The 20,722-nt window shown below is 38.6% G+C and overlaps 1 protein-coding gene across 2 annotated transcripts in view; it reads left to right on the forward strand.

Annotated features, from left to right (window-relative positions):
• usp45 (ubiquitin specific peptidase 45) overlaps window positions 1-15,624 on the forward strand; it is a 53,868-nt gene extending 38,244 nt beyond the window's left edge. For both annotated transcript variants that reach the window (XM_015403887.1, XM_015403888.1), the window contains exons 10-18: window positions 2,007-2,088; window positions 2,384-2,475; window positions 7,298-7,354; window positions 7,477-7,608; window positions 8,028-8,679; window positions 10,370-10,467; window positions 10,566-10,652; window positions 11,942-12,086; window positions 14,272-15,624. In XM_015403887.1, the coding sequence (XP_015259373.1) occupies window positions 2,007-2,088; window positions 2,384-2,475; window positions 7,298-7,354; window positions 7,477-7,608; window positions 8,028-8,679; window positions 10,370-10,467; window positions 10,566-10,652; window positions 11,942-12,086; window positions 14,272-14,402 (1,476 nt within the window). In that variant the 3' untranslated portion in view covers window positions 14,403-15,624. The remainder of the gene's footprint in view (window positions 1-2,006; window positions 2,089-2,383; window positions 2,476-7,297; window positions 7,355-7,476; window positions 7,609-8,027; window positions 8,680-10,369; window positions 10,468-10,565; window positions 10,653-11,941; window positions 12,087-14,271) is intronic.
• Window positions 15,625-20,722: the final 5,098 nt, after the last annotated feature.

The raw sequence follows: 20,722 nt of genomic DNA on the forward strand, positions 1-20,722 counted from the left end.
ACCCCACAAGTGCTTGCTATATATTGTATATTAACATATTATGACACAAACATGCAGACAGAATGCAACCAGGCCCCTTTAAAAAACTGTTATCTAAGAACATGTTGCGTTTTCCCTACAGCAGAATAGTGAAAAATGTTTGGCACACTTCTAATCTCCAGTGTTTAAAAACCTGCATTTATCAGCATACGCTGATGCCGACTGTCTTTCAGAGTAAAGACCACAAAAAACTGCCGAAATTAGAAGTTCTTAAAAAGCTCTGCTCAGACTTAGTTCTGTACTGGATGAAGGATGTAGAGTATCTGTTCCTGCAGAGGTGGTACAGGCCTGAAGGATTATTTAATTAGTTGGTGAAACACATCCGACCTTTAGCTGAGAGATTTAATGCAGAATATTTTATTTTTAATTATTTCGAAATATTTGGATTTTCTTCTGATGTGATTAAAAATATCTCTGTGAAGGTGATGGCCGCTCTGCTTTTTTGGCAAACATAGAGCCCCCTCTCCCTCCCTCCCTCCCTTACTCGACTCCTCCACAGAGCAATTAGGAGACCCCACAGCAGCTCTTTGGAGGGCCCACCAGTGACTACGTGAACCAAGGAGGAGAAGTTAGCGGGTGTGTTTAGCCGTCCGCCTCGGGCCTAGGAGGGGCCACAGGGTGGGCTCCCCCTGCTTCCATTCAAACTTGTGAACGCCAACAGTTGTGCCACTTAGGGGACTTGCAAGTGGCACTACCGGCATCATTGTGTGATCTTGGGAAACCCACAGCTGCTGAATGAGCTCCAGGGCCGCTCCATTGTGCTGGAGGGTCACCCAGAGCCCCTCCGGCACACACAAACACACACAATCACCACCAATCCAATCAACGAAGCACAAGGGGGGGGGGGAGCTTTTCTATTCATCTGCACAGAAACTAATTTTTGCTGCAGAGATCCAGCGTCGTTTTACCTCTAATTGTGGAAATTTTTTCAGCTGAACACGTTTTATCCCATTTTGTTTTCTAAAGAAAAGCCAACCTCCTGAAAGCGACTTTTGTTTCTTTACAAAACCAACAGTGATTTAATCACAGGTGGAATCAAACCCTCGGTTTGGAAATAATAAAACACACAAAAACACTTTTTGTGTGTGCAGATCAGAAAGAGTCAGGTGTTTTTTGTTTTTGTTTTTTTTGTTTCTTTCCCCCCTGAACATCATGAAGCTTCAGATAGCCCTAAGTGTTTGTGTTGATGGCCCATTAGGATCAGAGATCTGAATATGCTAATTTAAGCGGTCGGTTATCACCAATTAACAGAGATGGTAAGTATTCCTCTCTTCGGGCATCATCCGGCCTTCTTTCCTTCATCTTTGCCTTTTCCCTGTACCAGCAAACCCTCCCCCGGACCAAACCACCCCTCCCTCCGCCCCATCCTCTCTGGGACAGTGCACCCTTTTACTTTGGGGAGGGACAGAGATCATGGGGGTTACTGGTAATTAATTAGCAGGCGAGCCACAGCCTGGTTGGACTTTGCTGGCCGGGTTGGGATTAACAGGGCCTTTTTTTCTGACCTAAATAGCCATTTGGGTGCGTTGGTCCCGGGACAATGGGGGTTGAATGGTCATGACTCAGACATAGACTACGGCCAATTATCTATTGATTGGTGCTTTACAGTGGCTGTTCCTCTTCACAGCTCTCTCACCAACACACTCACTGACCATGTCACCTTGGATGAGGGGGGCCCCTGCGTAAAACCTGCACACACACACACAGTTCATTAGGAGATTTACATGTTAACATTTATAGACAAGCACAATCATTATTTTGCACTAATGATGCCTATAATTGGTATACCTGTCAAACTCAGCTGCAGGCGAGATTTTGATATTCCACTAATGGATGAATAAAAAAATAAATAAAATAGAAAATTAAACCCCCAACCGCTGCGTCGACCCAGACAGGAAGAAGAACCCTACCATTCAGTTTTTCCTCATTGTTTACATTCCTGAACATCTTCTTTTTTTTCCCCACAGAGGGTGAAAGCAGCCATTTTAAAGGCTTTCAACAATCCAACAGAGAAGACGGCTGATGAGGAGACCAAGCGCCAAGTCAAAGGTTGAACAAACAGCTCAACACAGATGTCCATAGCAATAGCTCCACCTTGTGGTGGTAAATGATAATGCATATGAGTCAGAGGATGGTTGATAAATAAGAGAACAAACAGATTTCTGCTTTTCTCATCGTCTTCCTTAGTTCTTGATTCATATACAAGACATTTTATCCTTTCTTTATCCCAGTCAGGTTTCTTTGTTGTGTCGATACGTTCATTTTAGAGAAAATTATTTTGGCAAACTGACTTATATAAAAAAAATGCTAACTAAAACTGTATGTTTTCCTTTGTTTCCATCAGCATATGGCAAAGAAGGTGTGAAGATGACCTTTGTTGACCGGATCTTTGTAGGCGAGCTTACCAACACAATAATGTGTGAAGAGTGCGAGCATGTAAGTAAAAAAAAAATAAAGAGCCAAACAGGCGGATAGGAGGATACTTCTTTTCAGCTTGCTTAGCAGAACAGAAGCAGCCATAATGTATTTAGACCAGGAGTAATCAATTAAATATCAGCGGGGTCGGATTAAAGAAAATCATCAACCAGTAAAGGTCCGGGGACATTTTTAATTATAATCTGTTACTTTAAGCCAGGGGTGTCAAACTGATTCCAGAAAGGGCTGTGTGGCTACAGGTTTTCTTTCCAACCAAAAGGTAGCACACCAGACTGCGTTCATCTCATCAAGTCATCATGTTCAGATTGGACTCACTCAGTGAGATGACAGGATTCTGGTGTGCTATTGCTTGGTTTAAAAAGAAAACCTGCAGCCACACGGCCCTTTCTGCAATCAGTTTGACACCCCTGCTTTAAACAGAATTTAACAGAAATAAAATGAGGTGTTTATGTATCCATTTTATGCATTGACTTTTTAAAATAAAAATTTATATATAAAAAAAAAAAGAAGAAGAAAAAAGCAAATTTTTCCATTTTAAAATCTAAAGTGTTTTTTGAGATAGAGAACAACAATCATTCAGTTTGGTATATAGACAATTTCCTGATCCACATAATTTATAAAACACCTGAACTGACCGTTTGTTTGTTTCTTTCTTTTTTTCTGTCTTAATGAAAGCAGTGGGCTTTAGGCTGCCCTGCAAGGCTTTAAACCTGGGTTTGAATTGAGACAAATACCGCATTTACACTACCCTTGAAAAACTGATCCATGCCGAGACCGGTCCGAGCTCAGATCAGTTAACCAGGCCAAGCTCGGATCTGACGGCCGTTTACACATCACGCTATCTCGGTTCCTCGACTCCTCGCCTCCTAGTGACGATCTGCGGTATTACTGCCAGTATTGAAGGAGGAAATCAAGCAGTTGGCGGTAATGCACCAAAAGTTGTTTGCCAACCGCCATAAAACACAAGAAGAAGAAGAGGAAGAAGGAGGGAATCAAGCAAATCAAAATGGCGGCGCCCGTCACATTCAGAAAGCTATGCTTGATTGTTGTTGCTGTACTTTGGTGTTGTTTAAAATGCCATTATTTAAAATGTTGCGTATAGAAGATTTTGATTGTTGTTTATAGTTGAAGAAGAAGTCGTTCTTCTTCTTATGTTTCTGGAGGGGCATTTCCGCCAACTACTGGTATGGAGTGTGAATTGGGATGTGCAGCCAGACGGAGATGATGCGTTCTGCTTATGCGCTCTTGTTATCAGAGAACCGAGCCGAGCCCACCTCTGGAACTGGTCTGCAGTTAGGGCGGTCCGGTTGTGTCTAGCTCGGTTCAGTTCAGTTTGCTTTTCATTTACACACGATAAGTTATCTCAGTTACTGAGCTCGGACCGGTCTCGGCACGGTTTTTTAAGGGTAGTGTAAATCAAGTCAAGTCAGCTTTTATTGTCACTTTCTTCATATGTACAAGACATACAAGGGAAATGAAATTACGTTTTCTCTCTAGAAATATACAAATATACAAGAAATATGCAAATATACTGACATTTACAGACTGACATAAAGTGCGGGACATGACAGGTAACAGTGATAAGATAAATATAAAGTATAGACATTACAATAAAAGCAATAAACAGCAGCAATAGTATAAAAGCCATTCTAAAGCCCATATCAGGAGCTCATTAAGAGCCTGGATCCGTATTTATTTTTGATTCTGTTCATGGTGGAGAATCCTGCTTCACAGCAGCAGGTTGATCCAAACATCCTCTAAATGTTCAGGGTCATCTTTGAGCACACTATTTCACTTTTCCACTTCATCACAGCATTTTCAGCAGCCCACACTTCCTCTGCTCTCTTTTTCTCGTTGTCTTCTCCTTCTTCCCCATCGCCCGGCTTGCCACAGGTTTGCCTGCTGTGTCTAAAAGTAGCAACAGCAGCAACAACCCAGACTGACAGCAGCTCATTGGCTAATTTGTATCACGTGTAGCCTGGTCCTGGAAGCTCTGGAAGGCTTTACCGTATTAACACGAGAAGCAGCACAAGTGAAATTAGACACTGTCGTCGGACAACATGCTTTAATGTTTAAATTGTTTAAATCAGGTTGGGTCCATATGAGCCAGCAGGTGCGTCCGGATCTGGACCGTGGTCCGCTAATCCGTGACCTCTGGTATAGAAACTTTGCAGGGTTTGTCGTAAACTCTTTCCTGTCGTTATTGTTTAGTTTTGTAGTTTTAAATTGTTGCTGAAGGTTTCCCAGCTGCGCAGGCATTCCTCATTAGGCTTGTTTTGTTTCAGATATTTTCCTGTGAAGATTGTTTAAAAAGAAGTAATTAGCTTCTTTACCAGGTGTTGCGCCTGCTAAACTAATATACACATGGAAAAATGAATAAATAAATGTTGATCATTTAATTGGGAAAAAGCTTATACAAAATACGTGAGGTGTTAATGAAAAGAAATTAACAAAGAAAAACTTGCACAAAAAAGCATTCAAGGACCAGCTCTGACACCAGCCGTTTACAGCAGGCACTTACAGAAGGAGAGGGAATGCCACCGTGAAAAATAAAGAGGATGCCTGCAGGAGGAGAGCGCCAGGTGTGGAGGAAGAGAGAGAAGAGCAGAGAAACGAACGCTCCTTCTCAGTCATGAATGATCCTACATTTAACAGCTGAAGTTTAAGTCTTAGACAACTTTCATTGTCATTTTTGACACAAAGTGTTAACAAAACAGAGTTTCGTTTTGCACAGCTTTCAGACAGTAAATGAGCAGCAGCTTTGCAGTGAAATGAACATTTCCATTCCATAAAGTGCAGCAGGGATCAAATGTAAACAGCGTGGGAGAAAAACATGGTGCAAAATGCCTTGATGCTGCATTGACACTGTCTCACAGAATACTGACACCTGCTGGACATTTAAAGACACTACAGGCAGCTAATTTGACAGACTAAACTGAATTGATTTGATGGCCAAGTACAATGATTTAATTGAAGTTATTGTAGGTTATATTTTATTATTCCATATCTATGTTTAAATTGAAAATATCTTTGATATTTTTAGATGCAGCCAACAAATAATGTAAACATATAGCCTATCACAATGTGATAATTTACATGAAAATGTGAATGAGGATGCTTGTGGACTAGGATTTTAAATCATAATTTTAAACCAGCAAAGTCTACCTCTATGCTAAAAGTTTACCAAAACCTCTTCAGGCAACTCAAAACAGTTTTTTTTTTCTTTTTTTTAAATTAAATTTTCCAGATGAATATACAAAAATTTACATAAAAGATCAAATCCCCACCCTTCCCTTACCCTCACAGAACAGCACATCATAGAACACTTGCACAGTCAAGACAACATGATGAAAACACCATACATTGATCCAAAGCATTCCACAAACATGAAAAAGTTATACAGGGTATTAAGTAGTGACGAGTCAGTCATAATCACTTTTTCATTGAAGGAATTATAGTACAGGGTCCCATATTTTCTCAAACACATCGACCTTATCTTCATTATAGTGTCTCAGTATTTCCAGATGCAGAGTGTTTGCTAGTTCTCCCAACAACAAATCAAATGTGGGCACAGAGTCCTTTTTCCAAAATCTCAAAATCAATCCTTTAGCAATCACCCTACCAACCAAGACAGCCATTTTCTCACTTTTAGTGGCTGGTTGCAAAGCACTGGAGACCCCGATGATGGCAATAAGAGGATCTGGATCCCATCTTTTTCTGAAAGCTGCTGAAAAAAAAAAATAAAAAAATTCTTCCAGAATGACTGAAGCTGAACACATGACCAGAAGGAGTGCGTCAGGTGACCAATAGCAACCCGACAGCGATTACACATTGGAGACACACTAGGAAAGAAAGTGCTCAGTTTCTCCCTCGAATAATGGAGCCTATGTATAGTTTTGAACTGTATGAGATTGTGTCTGACATTGACTGAACAATATTGAATACTTTTCAAACCTTCCTCCCACAGATCTTCAGATAACTGTTGCCCCAACTCATCCTTCCATGCCTTTTTAATCCTAGTTGTGTCTACGCATATATTGTTAAAGATCTTATAAAAGTGAGATACTGCCACCCGACTGACAGGATCAAATTTATTTATTTCCTCCAGGGTTTCATGTTTTGTTAAAGTTCCAAAATCCGATAAATTTTTCCTAACATAGTCCCGAACCTGCAGATAACGGAAGAAACTCGACGGGGGAAGATTATACTCAGAACGTAACTGTGCAAAAGATGCAAAAGTTCCATTAATATATAGATCACCTATCACACTGATGCCCTTCATTCTCCTTAAAACAGGTTTTAACTGCTATTGATATAAAAGTGTAAATCAACCCTTTATCCATCAAGGGTGTGGTTTATTTACTCTGAAATATATTTAACATTTACACCTTTTTATTTTTTGTTTTTGGGCATACAAACAATTTTATTACAGATTCCACACTGTCTTTGATAAATGGGATCCCAGGACTTTTAAAATGATCGTCTTTGGATCGATGAATGTAAAGAAGAAAAACTGGGAGATGTTTGGCATAAATCAAACCTTGTTCTAGCTATGAAGCACGGTGGTGGAAGTGTCATAATCATGTCCTCAATATCATAACAACTATTATGAATTCTACCGTGTATAAATTTTTCTGTTGGTTTAAATGTAGTAAAGGTAAATTTTGAAGATTTAAGTGACATGAAATCATCTTGTTTTCCAAATTGAAATAGAGATTATTATTGAAATTAGAAATTATTATGCAAACATTTTAACAACGAAGAAGAAGAAAATATTCTCCCAGATTTTAAAACCTGAGTTTTAGTGTTCTTTCATTTTCAGATCTCAACAGTAAAGGAAGCCTTCATAGACATCTCTCTACCCATCATAGAGGAGAGGGTGAGCATGTGCAGAATGATCACTAAATAGGATCTAAAAGACGTGTTTGCTGTTTAATACCATTGACAGTTATTGTTCTGCATGCTTTCACAGACTTTATTTTAAGTTTTTCTCCTCATCAGATATCAAAACCCTCCAACCCTGGTCGTCTGGGGAAGAGCAGCCGGGAGCAGGACAGTGTTGCGGCTCACAATGAGCAGCTTCTTTCTGCAGCGAACTCCGTCAACAAGAACTCCAGGAAGCTCAGCGGAGCGGTGAGGCAGACGCAAACAGTCTCTCTGGAGCTTTACAATCAACAAATAGTTTTAGGATTTCTTAGACGTATATTTTATGCTTATTGTGTTGTTGTTGTTTCATTTTATAACTTATAACTTATTTATTTGTGTAAATGTATTGCTTTAGGTGCGGGGAACAAAGATCATCAGGTCATTCTATCTGCTCCCTTTCATTCAGGAGTTTTGTTTAACTTGTAGCTGACCCAATTCAGCATTTTTCTGCCAAGCTTTTATAGAAAAAACTCACTTTGCTTTGAACATCATAACATTGAAGAACTGCTCTCTCTTACACTGACGGCAGTCGGCGTATCTGGGGGCGGTGTGCAGAACAAGCAGCAGCAGCCAAGATGTTCTCTCTTTCTGTGCTTTTTAAATATAATGTCTTGTTTCTCTTACAGAAAAAACTCAACAGGAGGTCTTCCAGCTGTGTGGAGGAAAAGGGAGCAGCCTGTGGTGCCGAGCGAACAGAGGAGGAGGCGGCGGCGGCCGGCGGATCAGCACGTGGAGTGTCTGTGTGCAAAATGGCGGCTGCAGGCAGCCTGTCGGACGGCAGCGAGAGAGAATCCAGCGCTCAGGACAGTAGTAACGACGCAGACAGCGAGGCCTCTGAGAGCGAGTGGGCCCCGCGGGTCTCCAGTCATGGTCACACCTCCACTCCATCGTCCACATCCACTCTCACTCCTTCGCCTACCCCTGTTTCTTCTTCCTCTCCTGCGTCGTCATTGGCTTCCGCGAAACACTGCGGCGCCGTGGATCAGCTGGTCAGCGCCGTTTCCAAAGCCAACCTGGGATTCTCTCCGACGGACGCTTCAACTCACTGCTCACCGGAGGAGCAGGGAGAAAATCAAAGCCGTGATCATCATCATCTTCATCACCAGGGAGCGTTCCAGGCTCTGTCCCACAGTTACACTCCTTCCTCTAAGGAGTGCTCCATCCAGTCCTGCTTGCACCAGTTCACGTCAGTGGAACTGCTGATGGGCAACAACAAGCTTCTCTGTGAGAACTGCACTGAGCGAAGGCAGAAGCAGCTACGCAAAAGTGGCTCCACAGGTGAGGCAAGGCAGCCGGGCCCCAGCATCATGTTTGGAGGGCGAGGAGCCAGTCAGCACTGGCTGTCTGCAGATGGGCGTTACACTGCAGCCTTTAAAGATCGTCTTTAAATTGGACATATTTAAAGACAAATCAGAGGATTTTTTTTTAGATATTAGACCAAAAAACATAAATATAGATATTTACCATTAATGTACCAGAACCTTCTATATTTTTAGGGCCGTTAAGTTAGTTTTAATCTACTTCAGCTCAATCAGAGCTACTTTTTATCGTCACTCTCTGTGTTGTGGGGACGGGATACGTGACGGCATTCAGGAGCGGCAGAGTGGGCGGACTGAGAAGAGAGACGATGGCGCAGGGCCACTGATTTTACCAGCATAGTTTGCTGTTTTTCTACAGAGAAATACTTGGATTATACTATCTGGAATTAGTCCCCCCGTTTAATTCTATTGCAAAGCTTCGTTTTCCAGTTTTATACCTGTTTGATAGCCAGTTGAAGGCTGTAATATTAAGCTGTGATGCATCTAATTTGCTTTAATGTTCTTTTATTATATAAAAAAAAAGCATAATCACATCGACATGATTATATAGCAACTCACTTGTCCAATCACTCACTGAAATGGTTAAGATTAGTTTACTCTGTTTTCAGACATCAGGGTTTCTGCGGGTCATTAAAAATCATTAAATTATTATTTTTTAAATTAAGGCCTTAATTGGAATTAAAATTAATTAAATGTGATTATTGTGGCATTTAAAATGCTTTATTTGAAAAAAAAAAAAATTTATAAAAACAGTTTCGTCAGATATATTATACCAAATATAACTGGTTCCGCATGTTTGCCCGGCTGATTGTTTAGCAGTATGTTTGGAAAAGAAGCTCAAGGAGGAGAAAAAGCCAGAGAATGGGAAAATGCTAATTTCAACAAAAATGGCTGGAAAACGAGAAATTTGGGACATGGCTGCAGCCTTTTGACAGTAAAGATGACGAAGGATTATATATATATATATATATATTATATATATTACATGTATATTATATAGAGATACACACACATACCGCAGGAATCTATAACTGATAACTGATATGACCTTAATGTACATCATGGTGCATTTTTACCAAATAGTTAGATGTTCCCTGTTGTAAATGGAGAAAAGAGGTAAAGAATGACCCCAGTTCTTCCTGGAGGTTTCTTCCTGTCAAAAGGGAGTTTTTCCTCTCCACTGTCGCTACAAGCATGCTAAGTGTGAGGGATTGCCTTCAAGTCAGTGAGTCGATGCAATCAACTGGTTTTCCTTAGATAGAAAACTTTGAATCAATCTGACTGTATGATCTGGTGAACTGTAAAGTGCCTTCAGATGACGTGTGTTATGAATTGGCGCTATAGAAATAAACTGAATTGAAATTGAATTGAATTGAAAATTTCAAAAGCATCCTTTAATCTGATCTATTGATCAATGTGTTCAGAGTCGCATAGTTTGATTTGGTTGAACATATGTGACCAAGTTTGAATTTATTTGACATTCTTCAGAAAAACTCACTTCCTGTTTACCCACCGTCCCCTTTATGATATCCAGTTTAAAGCAGTTTTTCACACTTAGTACATCCGAAAATCCACTTCAGTTTGACTCTTTTATAGATGGAGTAAAGTCAATGTAAGCTCTGATCTAACTTCTATGTTTTACTTCATAGATAAGAAAGTAGAGAAGATTTACACCAGTGCCAGGAAACAGATGCTGATATCCTTGCTGCCTCCTGTGATCACGTTGCATCTGAAACGTTTCCACCAGGTAGGCAGCCTCACAGCTCCCGTTCAGTCTGTTGCTATGTTTGGTATGGATCTCAATGCTGGATTGGTTTTTGTGTTTTTTTCTGTGAATGTGTAAAGGCAGGGATGAACCTGCGGAAGGTGAACCGCCATGTCGACTTCCCTCTCCTCCTGGATCTGGCCCCCTTCTGCTCTGCATCCTGCATGGTAACAACACAAGATTTATCAGACATCCCCCTATTGTTCAAAAATAAAACATCTATTTTTAATTCACTTAGATCTATCAACTTTATTTTAACGTGAGTTACAGATGAGGTTTGTCCAAAAAACATTTATTTTGGATTAGTTTTCTGGGTTTTTTTATTCTTTTTGTGTCTTTTTAAAATCAAGATAAAAAATCTCCCTAAAACAAGCATCGTATGAGGAATAATTAAAGAGATCCGAGATCCTTTTGAGTTTAGCCATTTGTTTTTTACTTATTGTTTGTATTTTATTGATATGTTTTATTTAAAATCACTTCAGAGGTGTTCATAAACTCATTGAATTTGGGAAAACAATGTACATTTTCTTACACATTAAAAGTTTTATAGATGCTTTTAAACTACCAGCTCAAGGTATTCATACAAATAAAACACAATGAATAAAAATAAAAAGGTATGTTAAAGGTTCCCATTTGCCAGTTTTTGGTTTTGGCTGCTCAAAAAAAAAAAAATCCAGGAAAGTTTATGTTTTAAAAAAGATGGAAGTTTGAAACAGATAGGAAAAGTAACAAAATAAAAGCATACTTAAAAAGCAGAATACAATAAAATAAATGTATTCCTTTAAGTTTATTCCACTCTCTCAGACAGTTATGATGATCCCAGTCCTGCTCATTAGCGCCACCACACATCCATCTGTGGTACAACTCATACTATGGCCTTTAACACTAGTTAGCTGATGAAAAAGAAAGTCCAGATTGTGTATAATATCACTAACTGGAAAATTATGGAACGATTTAAGGTAACCTGCAAAAAAAACTACTATTTATTTTATATTCTGTGTATATAGGATCCAATCTGATCCAACTAGAGCACAGACAGGGCTTCACCATAAACTGAAATCTGTCCAAAGGGGCAGGTTTACCAGTGTTTGCTAATCCCAGCTTGATTCTTCTGCCTCTTTTAAAGTTGTTAAACTGAAAAAAAAAAAAAAATACCCAGAAAAAAAACGTATGTTGCAGATTTTTTTGTCCTTTAGAGTTCTTTTAGAAACTTGATATTAACTTGGAATCAAATGGTGTGAATCCACATCTAACCGCCCTGCTGTGTTTTTATTGTCACTGAAAATAAAATTGTGTATTCAGCGCGCTCCACTGGTTTTCAGGCATATAAATATAATGTTCCATTATCATATGAATGACGTGATTCCCATTTTAGTCTTGTAGGTTTACCTACTCCCGTGTCTTTGCTAAGATTTAATTTTGGAAACGTTCTGTTTTCCTCCTCCTTCACCTCCAGAACCTGGCTGCCGGCGGGCGCGTCATGTACAGCCTCTATGGGATCGTCGAACACAGCGGCTCAATGCGGGGCGGCCATTACACTGCATATGTGAAAGTCCGTGCCCCTCAGAGGAGAACAGAACAGCGGCACAAGAACCTGTCAGGTCAGGGAGTCGCTTCCTCACAATCTGTCATCGTTTTAGTCGGTCTTTGTCTGTGGAAGTTTAGCAGTGAAGCAAAGGTTTCACCTTAAAGATAAAATGCTCCTTTGCCCAAATAAACTGTGCAGATCAATGGATAACTCTTTGAAGACACAAAGAAGCACGCATCTCAGCTGCTAGCAAACTGATGCTAAGACTTGATGCATTCTGGATAAAGAGGTCATAGTGACTGCAGTGTGGATGAGAGCTATGAACAACAGCTCCTCTGTCACAGTCCATCTTCTTTCTACTCCAGAGTGTGGATTATAGCAGTACTGCATCGTTTTCAAAATAAAGCAGCTGAAGTGTCTGAACATGGTTTTTAAATCATGGCATTTTAATGGCGCCTCATAATATGGTGATCGAAATAGAAATGAAGAGGCTGTAAGGTTTCCTTCAAGTGATTCTGACTTCAGTCTTTAACTTGGATTATTAGTCTGATAACTTCTGAGAACAGCGTATGTTTTTCTACATGACCTAAAGCTAGAAAGTCTTAATTGTAGGCTTTTAAGTAAGAATTAACCCCTGATTTTAATACTTTCTTTATAATTAAGTTGTATTTTTCTTTCTATATTGCCTCGTGCATTTTCCCCCCAAATATAAAATATGATATCTGCCATTATTTCCTTCACTGTTATTGTAATAATGTAGAAGAACCAGAACCCTGTGATGCGAAGGAGCCATACTGCTGTTGATCTGTTCCCAGCTGTTCAGCAATCCTAACAAGTCTGAAAAAAGGCCTCAGTTTGTTTGGATAAAGCCAGTAATATACCGTTAAGCTTCTGTGAGTTGATGGTGACTAGAAGAACTAGATTTGTGAATTAAAACTACACAAATTTATGTTGACAAAGTTTTATCTAAGCTGTTTAATAAATCAAGTAAGTTTATTATCAGTTATTGGTTTCCTAATAATCCATATATAGTTCTCTGTTAAAGTAATTGCCTCTTTATGGAGTGAATTTTGTTTGATAATTGTTGCAAGCAAAGAACATGTTTTTACAAATAAAAAATTAAAAAATACTAAATAAATCCAGAAATGTATTTATTTATTACATATTTTCCCAAGTCTTTTCATTTTTTATTCTTTTTTTAAGATTGAAGAGAAGAGAATTTAATCTTTAAAAGCCAAATAGAGAAGAATGCAAATCTTAAAACTCTGATCTAAAAAGCAGAACTTAAAAAAAAAAACATGAACTTTTTTCATTTAAATTTCTTAAGAAAAAAAAGAAGAAAATATGAAAAACATCTTTAAAAAAAGCAAAATATAACAAAATTTGTTTTTTTTTCTTACCGAAGAAATAAAACTTAAAACCAAAAATTGAATTTGAAGACTAAAGAAAAAGGTTTTTAAACCAAATGGAATTGTTGAATCTAAAAAACATTTTTTAACTAAAAACAAAAAATATTTCTAAAATCAGGCTGAAAATTCTGCCCAGACTTTTAATTACCATAATTTCCCAAATTTCCTGAATGCAACAGGCTCCCAAGCCTTCAATCATTAATCCACACCCCATTTCATTTAAACCCCACCCCTTCACGACGGGACAATTAGCTTGAAACAAAAAAAAAATCAGAAACTGTAAAAGAAAAAAGATTAAATCTAAAAATAATTTTTAAATATTGTGTTTCTAGTTTCAATTCTCAGTTGTTGTTTTTTTCAGTTTCCAAATGTTTCATTTTCCAATTTTTTTAACAAACTTTATGGCCCCAGTTTAGTTCTATACACCATATTTATTTTTCCTCCAGCTGCATGTATTGGCTCTCATTTCGGTTCCCCAAAGTTTCAGAGCTGTAGAAATAACTTGGTGACCCTTTCCAGACTCAATGAATAAATGTCAACACCTTGTTTCTCACGTTGAATATCTTAAGATCTCAGCAGAGTGCCCTGCCTTTCTCATTTTACACTGACTGGTAATTATTGGTAAACATTAGACCTGGACAGTCTGGATAACTTTCAATAAATAAAAACTTAATTTTAAAGAGCAGCATGGAAAGGTCTAGACTTCGACTAAAACCTGTTAGATATCAGCCTGAGGTTGTTCTTTTCTCCTATTCTGTTTTGATTTTCTAGGTTATTTTCTTTTTTAATGTCTCATTATAGATTGGATTTTTATTTCTTCGTGATTCTGACGCTCTTTCTTGTTTTTAGGTGCAAAAGATGCCTGCAGCAGCTCCCAGAGCCAGTGGGTGTATGTCAGTGACACCACAGTTCAGACTGTACCAGAGTCCCGAGTACTCAGCTCTCAGGCCTACCTGCTCTTCTATGAGGAAATGCTGTAATAAAATCAGTCCATGCGACTCCTCTCTATATCTGTACCTCTTTGTATTAATTGTTTGCTAAAAATCCTGTCAGCCCCTCAAGCTGTTTGATGGCAAGAAAAAAAAAGTGGGGGGTGGACTCTGCTTGCTGGGATGGTTAACATAAAAAGGCATTTTCTGATACAATAGATATGCAAGAGAAAATAATTTAAAATGCTAACATTATGTGGATTTCAGCCAGATTTTAATTTCAGATACTGCATTCAAGCTGAAAGAGATTAGGAGAGAAATGTGCAGTAAACCTAAGCTGTTTAATATTTATTATTGGCCTCAGTTTGAGTTCCTGGCTTAGGGTATAAAATGCATGATGGAGTTGGCCACTGCGACTTTAGTTGCAGATTGAAAGCATGCTTAACTGCAATATGCCTCGACTTGTTGATGTCAATAAAATGCGTGTGTGAGCGCACACCTGTCAGAGAACGGAGGAGTGAAAGACGGATGAATGTAGCTGAAAGGTGCTATGTATATCAGGGAAGCTATAGTAACTGATTCAATCTAACAGGTCGGTACTGTTTCCACCTCTAAGCTAACAGTCTGACCCACCCAGTGATGCATCCAGACTGTGCTTCTAAAGTGTAGGGTTGTCTATATTAAAAAACATAAGACCACTGTTGGTGTTTTCATATATTATAAAAGGGGGATCTTTGTTGACACAGAAGGTCAGAGTTACTATTTTTTAGGAGGGTTGGTCAGTAATACTAAGGCAAAAAGAGAGTAATATTTAATCAAAGTATTATTTTACCTCATATTTATCTTTTTTATGTTGCTTGAAATAGTTCTTTTGAGGTGAGCGTTTGTCCCCACATGTTTCACATTGGATTAGAATTAGTCCAGTTAAAAATGCAAAGAAACAAACTGAAGAAGAAAAGATTTAGAATTGGCTTTTTAGAGATGAACCAATCAGGGAGTCTGTGGCTGATTTCTAATCAACAATTTTAGAAAATTCTGAGCTGCTAATTTTAACCAATTCATATGATGGGTAGAAAACCAAACCAAAGTACCTATCTGCATTAAGATTGCTGCAGGGTAGAAATCAGAGCTCCCTGTAAAACGGATTATATATCATTTGTATCTATTTGCATAGAGGTGGATCATATCACAAGAGGTTCCTCCAGTTATGTCTGGCTTTTAATATTTAAAAAGAAAGCTTTGAGTTATGATGGACTGCTAAAATATTTACCTGGAAAAAAAAAAACTTGAAACAGCTTAACATTGATTTTTATTAATAATTTACATAGGCAAAGTCACTCTATGAGACGTGTGAAGTCGATAATACGGTGAAAGAGAATGCTGCGGTCAATCAGGATTTCTCTATTTAGTATAAAGACAAAAATACTATCTTAAGTATATTTTTATCCACCATGATCTAAGACAATTTGGACTTATTGAACAAAATGGCAACATCTTCTGTTTTTTGTTGAAAATTTAACCCATGTTAAAATAAATTAAATTGCCTTCCCTCTAGAAGCTCCTTTTGTCCTCCCTTTATAAAAAGTTTCTTCTTTCCAAAACTTCTACACTGAAGATTGTTGGAGCTGCTTGTTGGAATCCTGGTATTGGGGAATTGCTGATCGGAAAACAGCCTCTGGACTCTCGGGTCAATTTTTTCCATTATTGTTGCAGACAAAGAATATGTTCTTTAAATGGAAATATGATATATAAAATCTAATCCAGAAATGAAACTTTTTTTATCATAAAAATCATTATCAAAAACTTTGCTGTTTTCTAAGATTGTTTTATTTTATTTATTTTTTATATCTTTTTCCGGTTGAGTTTTACAAATCACTGTCATTGTCTTCTCAGGGCGGGCTTTCCTGTGGAGTAGAGATCAGTTGTATTGGTCTGCATGAACGTTAGCATTTTAATTGGTCAAGAGCGAGCATTTAATCCAAACATGCTAGCCCAATACAAATGCTCATTATTGTGAGTAAAGATAAGGTGGTCTGTCACAGAATTTGAAAAGAATTCAATTAGTAAAACTGGAAAATGTTAAATCTGTACAACAAACCTAAAAAAGGAAAGAAATAAACAATTCAGAGAAAACAGCAAAGTTACTCTCAAAATCTTTCAAATAGCTACAAATGGCAGCTTTGAATAGCAGCGCAGCAGTTACTTTACAAGCCTTTTGTTTTATTGCATCGGAATGTATAAATATGTGACCATGACACGGGTTTGCCAAAGACGAGTTTTGAAAAGCAGCAGATATTTTATCATGCGTAGTGAGTTTGTAATGCAAGCATCTCTGCGCATTTAGACATGACCTTTATTAAATCAATGGAATCACATCTGAGGTCATGGTGTTTGCATCTTAACGCACAAGTTAATGCATCATGGTGTTTTGTTTTGTCTGTTTTTAGGAGCAGCAGATATTTATTCATCAAATATTTGAATCGATCACCTAGTCCTGATATCAGACTTTTTTTCCTCTTTCTTTTTTTATTTAAACCTTGCTCGCCAATCATTTGCTTCAAATGTTTAAAAAGCATTCAGACTATTGGGACTTAAGATGTTTTTTTAAGCAAGTATGAATTCAGTGCCTCTGCCTCCATAAAAGGAAAGCCTGTGCAGGATGGGGATAAACTGTATGCAGAGTGTAATATAAGCAGGGATATGTGTGCGTTTTATTAATGTTTGGACTGGCAGACATGGTGCTGTTAAAACTGAAAGTTGTCTTATCAAGTCAAGGAATGTTTTGGAATGAGTATAAAACATATCTTGTCAAAATAAATCAGATTTATGAACAGCAACGGTTCTGCAGCACTCCTTTTATTTTTTCATTGTTTTTAAAATTTCAGATGTGGAATAGAGATCAGAAGAGATTTAGTGTTTCCTGCTTTGAAACCGTTGTCATGTGTTGTTTTTTTTAGTCTTTCTGTCGGGTCTGTCACTGTGCATCCTGCCCTGCCATATTCCACCCATCCTGGCCTGTTCCCGGCCCTGACGGGTGCAAAGCAGCACTGCTTCGGAACATGTCGCGAGCTGGTGAAGAGGAGGTGGGTGTGGAATCATGAAAAGGGCAATGTCGAAAAGCATCGCCCTAAATGTCCTCTTGACTCTCGCACGCCGTGACGTCCCTGTCACACAGCTGGAATGTGGGGACCGGTTGTCAAGCGGCCACCAACGGATAAAAAAAGGCAAATTCTTCCTGAAATGTGTTTCTCTATTTTTTTTAAAAGGGGAAGCAGGGCTTCTAGCTGGAGGACACGCTGCTGAGGCGTTTGACGTGATTTAATCTCACTTAATGAAATGTGCCCCTCCCCCCCTTTATCTGTGAGACACTTCAGTGAAAGTAATGAGGTGCTGCAGGAGTGCTTTCTTACCAGCAGAGGAGGTTAAAATTGCCTTCCTCACCATGCAATTCGCTGTCACTGTCGACAGAATCCGACATCCAGCACTCGGCACATTTTCTTGTGCAAACATCTGACACACTTGGACTGGACGTGCCTCAGGCTGTCTTCTTCTCAGGCTGCTGTTCACAACCAACATAACAAAACACCTGCAATGAAAAGTTGGCATGTGAATATTTTAGATTTTGTATGTATGCATTGAAAATTCAAGTTAAATCGTCAATTGCTGTTATGTGTGGTGCAAAAAAAAAAAAAATGAGAGGACTTCCTTTGAAAACATATCAGATCTTAATTGATGGAAAAATAAAAATCCTGCTGGATATCTGTATGATTTGGAATAAGGAATGAGTGCAGAACAAAAGGATGCCATATTTGATGAAAATGATAAACCCAAAGAGAGCTTAATCTGAATTCAATCACAAGGTAAAACTGGAGCAGCAGAAAAGCCAAAGGTCATTTCTATTACTTTAAAATGGTGATCAGACCCCTGATAATTTCTTATCAAAGCTAACACATTGATATTTTAAAGGCCCTTTGAGAAACAAACCTTAAGCTCTCAGTTTGTCATCATTTTGACTAAAATGTAATTGTGCAACATTTAGTGAACTGATTCCAATAAAGTAAAAAAAAAAAAAAAAAATCGACTGGACTTAGTTTCCAGGTTTTCCATCCAGGAAGCTTTTTTAATTCAAAATGTCAGAAATAGCGTTGAGTTTGAGGCTTTATAGAGTGGACCAAAACAAAGCCTTGTTTTAGCTTAGAAATTATTCACATTAAATTGGAAGAACGGGTCCGCCCCTTAGGAATGGGGAGTCTTTTGGGTTCTTTGTTATTCTGTAATACCCGATACCTGTCTATGTCTCTGCAAGGGGGGTCGTTGGGGGGAATTGTTGGCCTGGCTGAACAGACAAGATGTTCTGGTCCCCTGTGTGTGGGTAGGGGTTGCGAAGATAGCCGGAAGGATTCAACCTCATCGCTACATTGTAGGTGTTTGAAAGCTGAGTCAACCCCATCTGTTTAAGGTTGGTTTTTCTTTCTTAAAATAAATGGCTTCATTCACACTCCTTTCAAACCACCTGTCTTCTTTGTCCAAAATGTGAACATTCTGGTCCTATTGCAGGCTAACAAAGAACCCAAACAACTCCCCATTCCTAAGGGGTAGCATGTTTTCTAAGCCAAAACAAGGCTTTGTTTTGGTCCAATCTATAAAGCCTCGAACTCAACACTATTTCTGACATTTTGAATTGAAAAAGCTTCCTGGAAGGGAAGTGAAACCTCTTCAGAAATGAAAACTCAGTCCAGTGGATTATTCTTCATCCACTGTCTTTTTTTCCAAGGTTAAAGACGTTTTGCTTCCCATCCAGGAAGCTTTTTCAATTGATCCTCAATATAAACAGAATGCTTAGCAACACCTTTTATTTCCAAATCATCTCTTAGACGTTGATTGCTGCAATACGTCTAATATCAGCCATGAATTAATAAATTACCATCAGCTATGTCCTCTGTTGCCTGGCCAAACATTAGTAATGTGGCTGGTGAGGGGCAGGACAGGTTGATAAAACCGTTTTTTTTCCCGAACGTTCTTTATTTTCCTCGTTTTGTGGACGACTGGTTCTAATCTGTAGTGGTAAATGAACGAGGCGTAAAGACTTATAGAGAAGTAGCTTATATGGTTTTCTTAAATATTTTAAAGTAAACTATTAAAGCTTAATAAGTCTGCATGTTTGCATGTTTTCCTTTAATTCTATGAATACAAAACAATATTTGAGCATCTATTTGTAGTTCTGAGCCCAGGTAACTCTCACAAAATGACAAGGTAATTTAAATGATGGCATAAGTTAGGACAAGATCACGAATACAAGCGGCCAAAATTAGTTTTCTTCACAGGGTGGCTGGGTGCACCCTTCAAGATCGGATGAGGAGCTCAGTTACCCGGGAGGAGCTCGGAGTTGAGTAGTTGCTCCTCCACGTCGAAAGGAGCCAGCCGAGCATCTGTTCCGGATGCCTCCTGGTCGCCTCTCTCAGGAGGTGTTCCAGGCATGTCCCCATTGGGAGGAGGCCTCGTGAAAGGCCTAGGAAACATCTCTGAGCTGGCCTGGTGTCGCCTCAGGGTCCCCCCAGAACAGCTTGAGGAAGTGTGTGGATTGGGAAGTCTGGGCATCTTTGCTTAGACTGCTGCCTCCACGACCCGGCCCCGGAAAAGTGGAAAAAGATGGATGGATGGCATAAATAAGTCATTAAAAGAAAAGTACTATATCATATTTATAATTTTTTTAATAATTAGTTTAAGTGAGTGTTTGGATTTTTAAGAATACATGTAAAAATGCTTTGTTTTATAGCCTAAAAAGAGCAAAAACAATTGGATATCAAATATGAAAATTAGTAAAATCAAGCACTAGACAATAATAATAATAAAAGTTAGACTTGTGTCTGTAAAGTTTTTTTTTTTTTTTAAGTGTCCCCCTCTCCTCTGGTTTGGTCCCCAAACATCTTTGGTTCGCCCCTGATGTCCAAGAAAAACCTCATGAGGTTGTTCCTGTGATGCGTTTAGGTGCTGATGGCGCTCGTCGACAGTTGGATAACGGGACGGTGAAATATAAAGAAATGTGACTTTGTTCACTTCGAAAAGGTAGAAAGGTAGGTAAACACTACTGGACTGGCGAAAGGTTATAAGGCCGGTATTTATGTTCTGATTTTATGAGGTTTTACATTATTTCAGATGATAATACATAAATATTTTACATTGTTTAATTTTCAAAAACTTTATTTTGAGCCTTTGTATTAATTATTTAGGCTAGAAAAAAATATTTTATTTGGTGAATTTACATCATAATTGGATCGGTTTAACCGCAGCGTCAGCGATCTTCACCGTTTTTTACAGCTTGAATTTTTAAAATCACATTATCCCTGAAGGCAACAGAACTCCGCCTCCAC

Source organism: Cyprinodon variegatus, unplaced genomic scaffold, assembly GCF_000732505.1.
Source record: "Cyprinodon variegatus isolate N-32 unplaced genomic scaffold, C_variegatus-1.0 Scaffold1588, whole genome shotgun sequence".
NCBI classification, from domain to species: domain Eukaryota; kingdom Metazoa; phylum Chordata; class Actinopteri; order Cyprinodontiformes; family Cyprinodontidae; genus Cyprinodon; species Cyprinodon variegatus.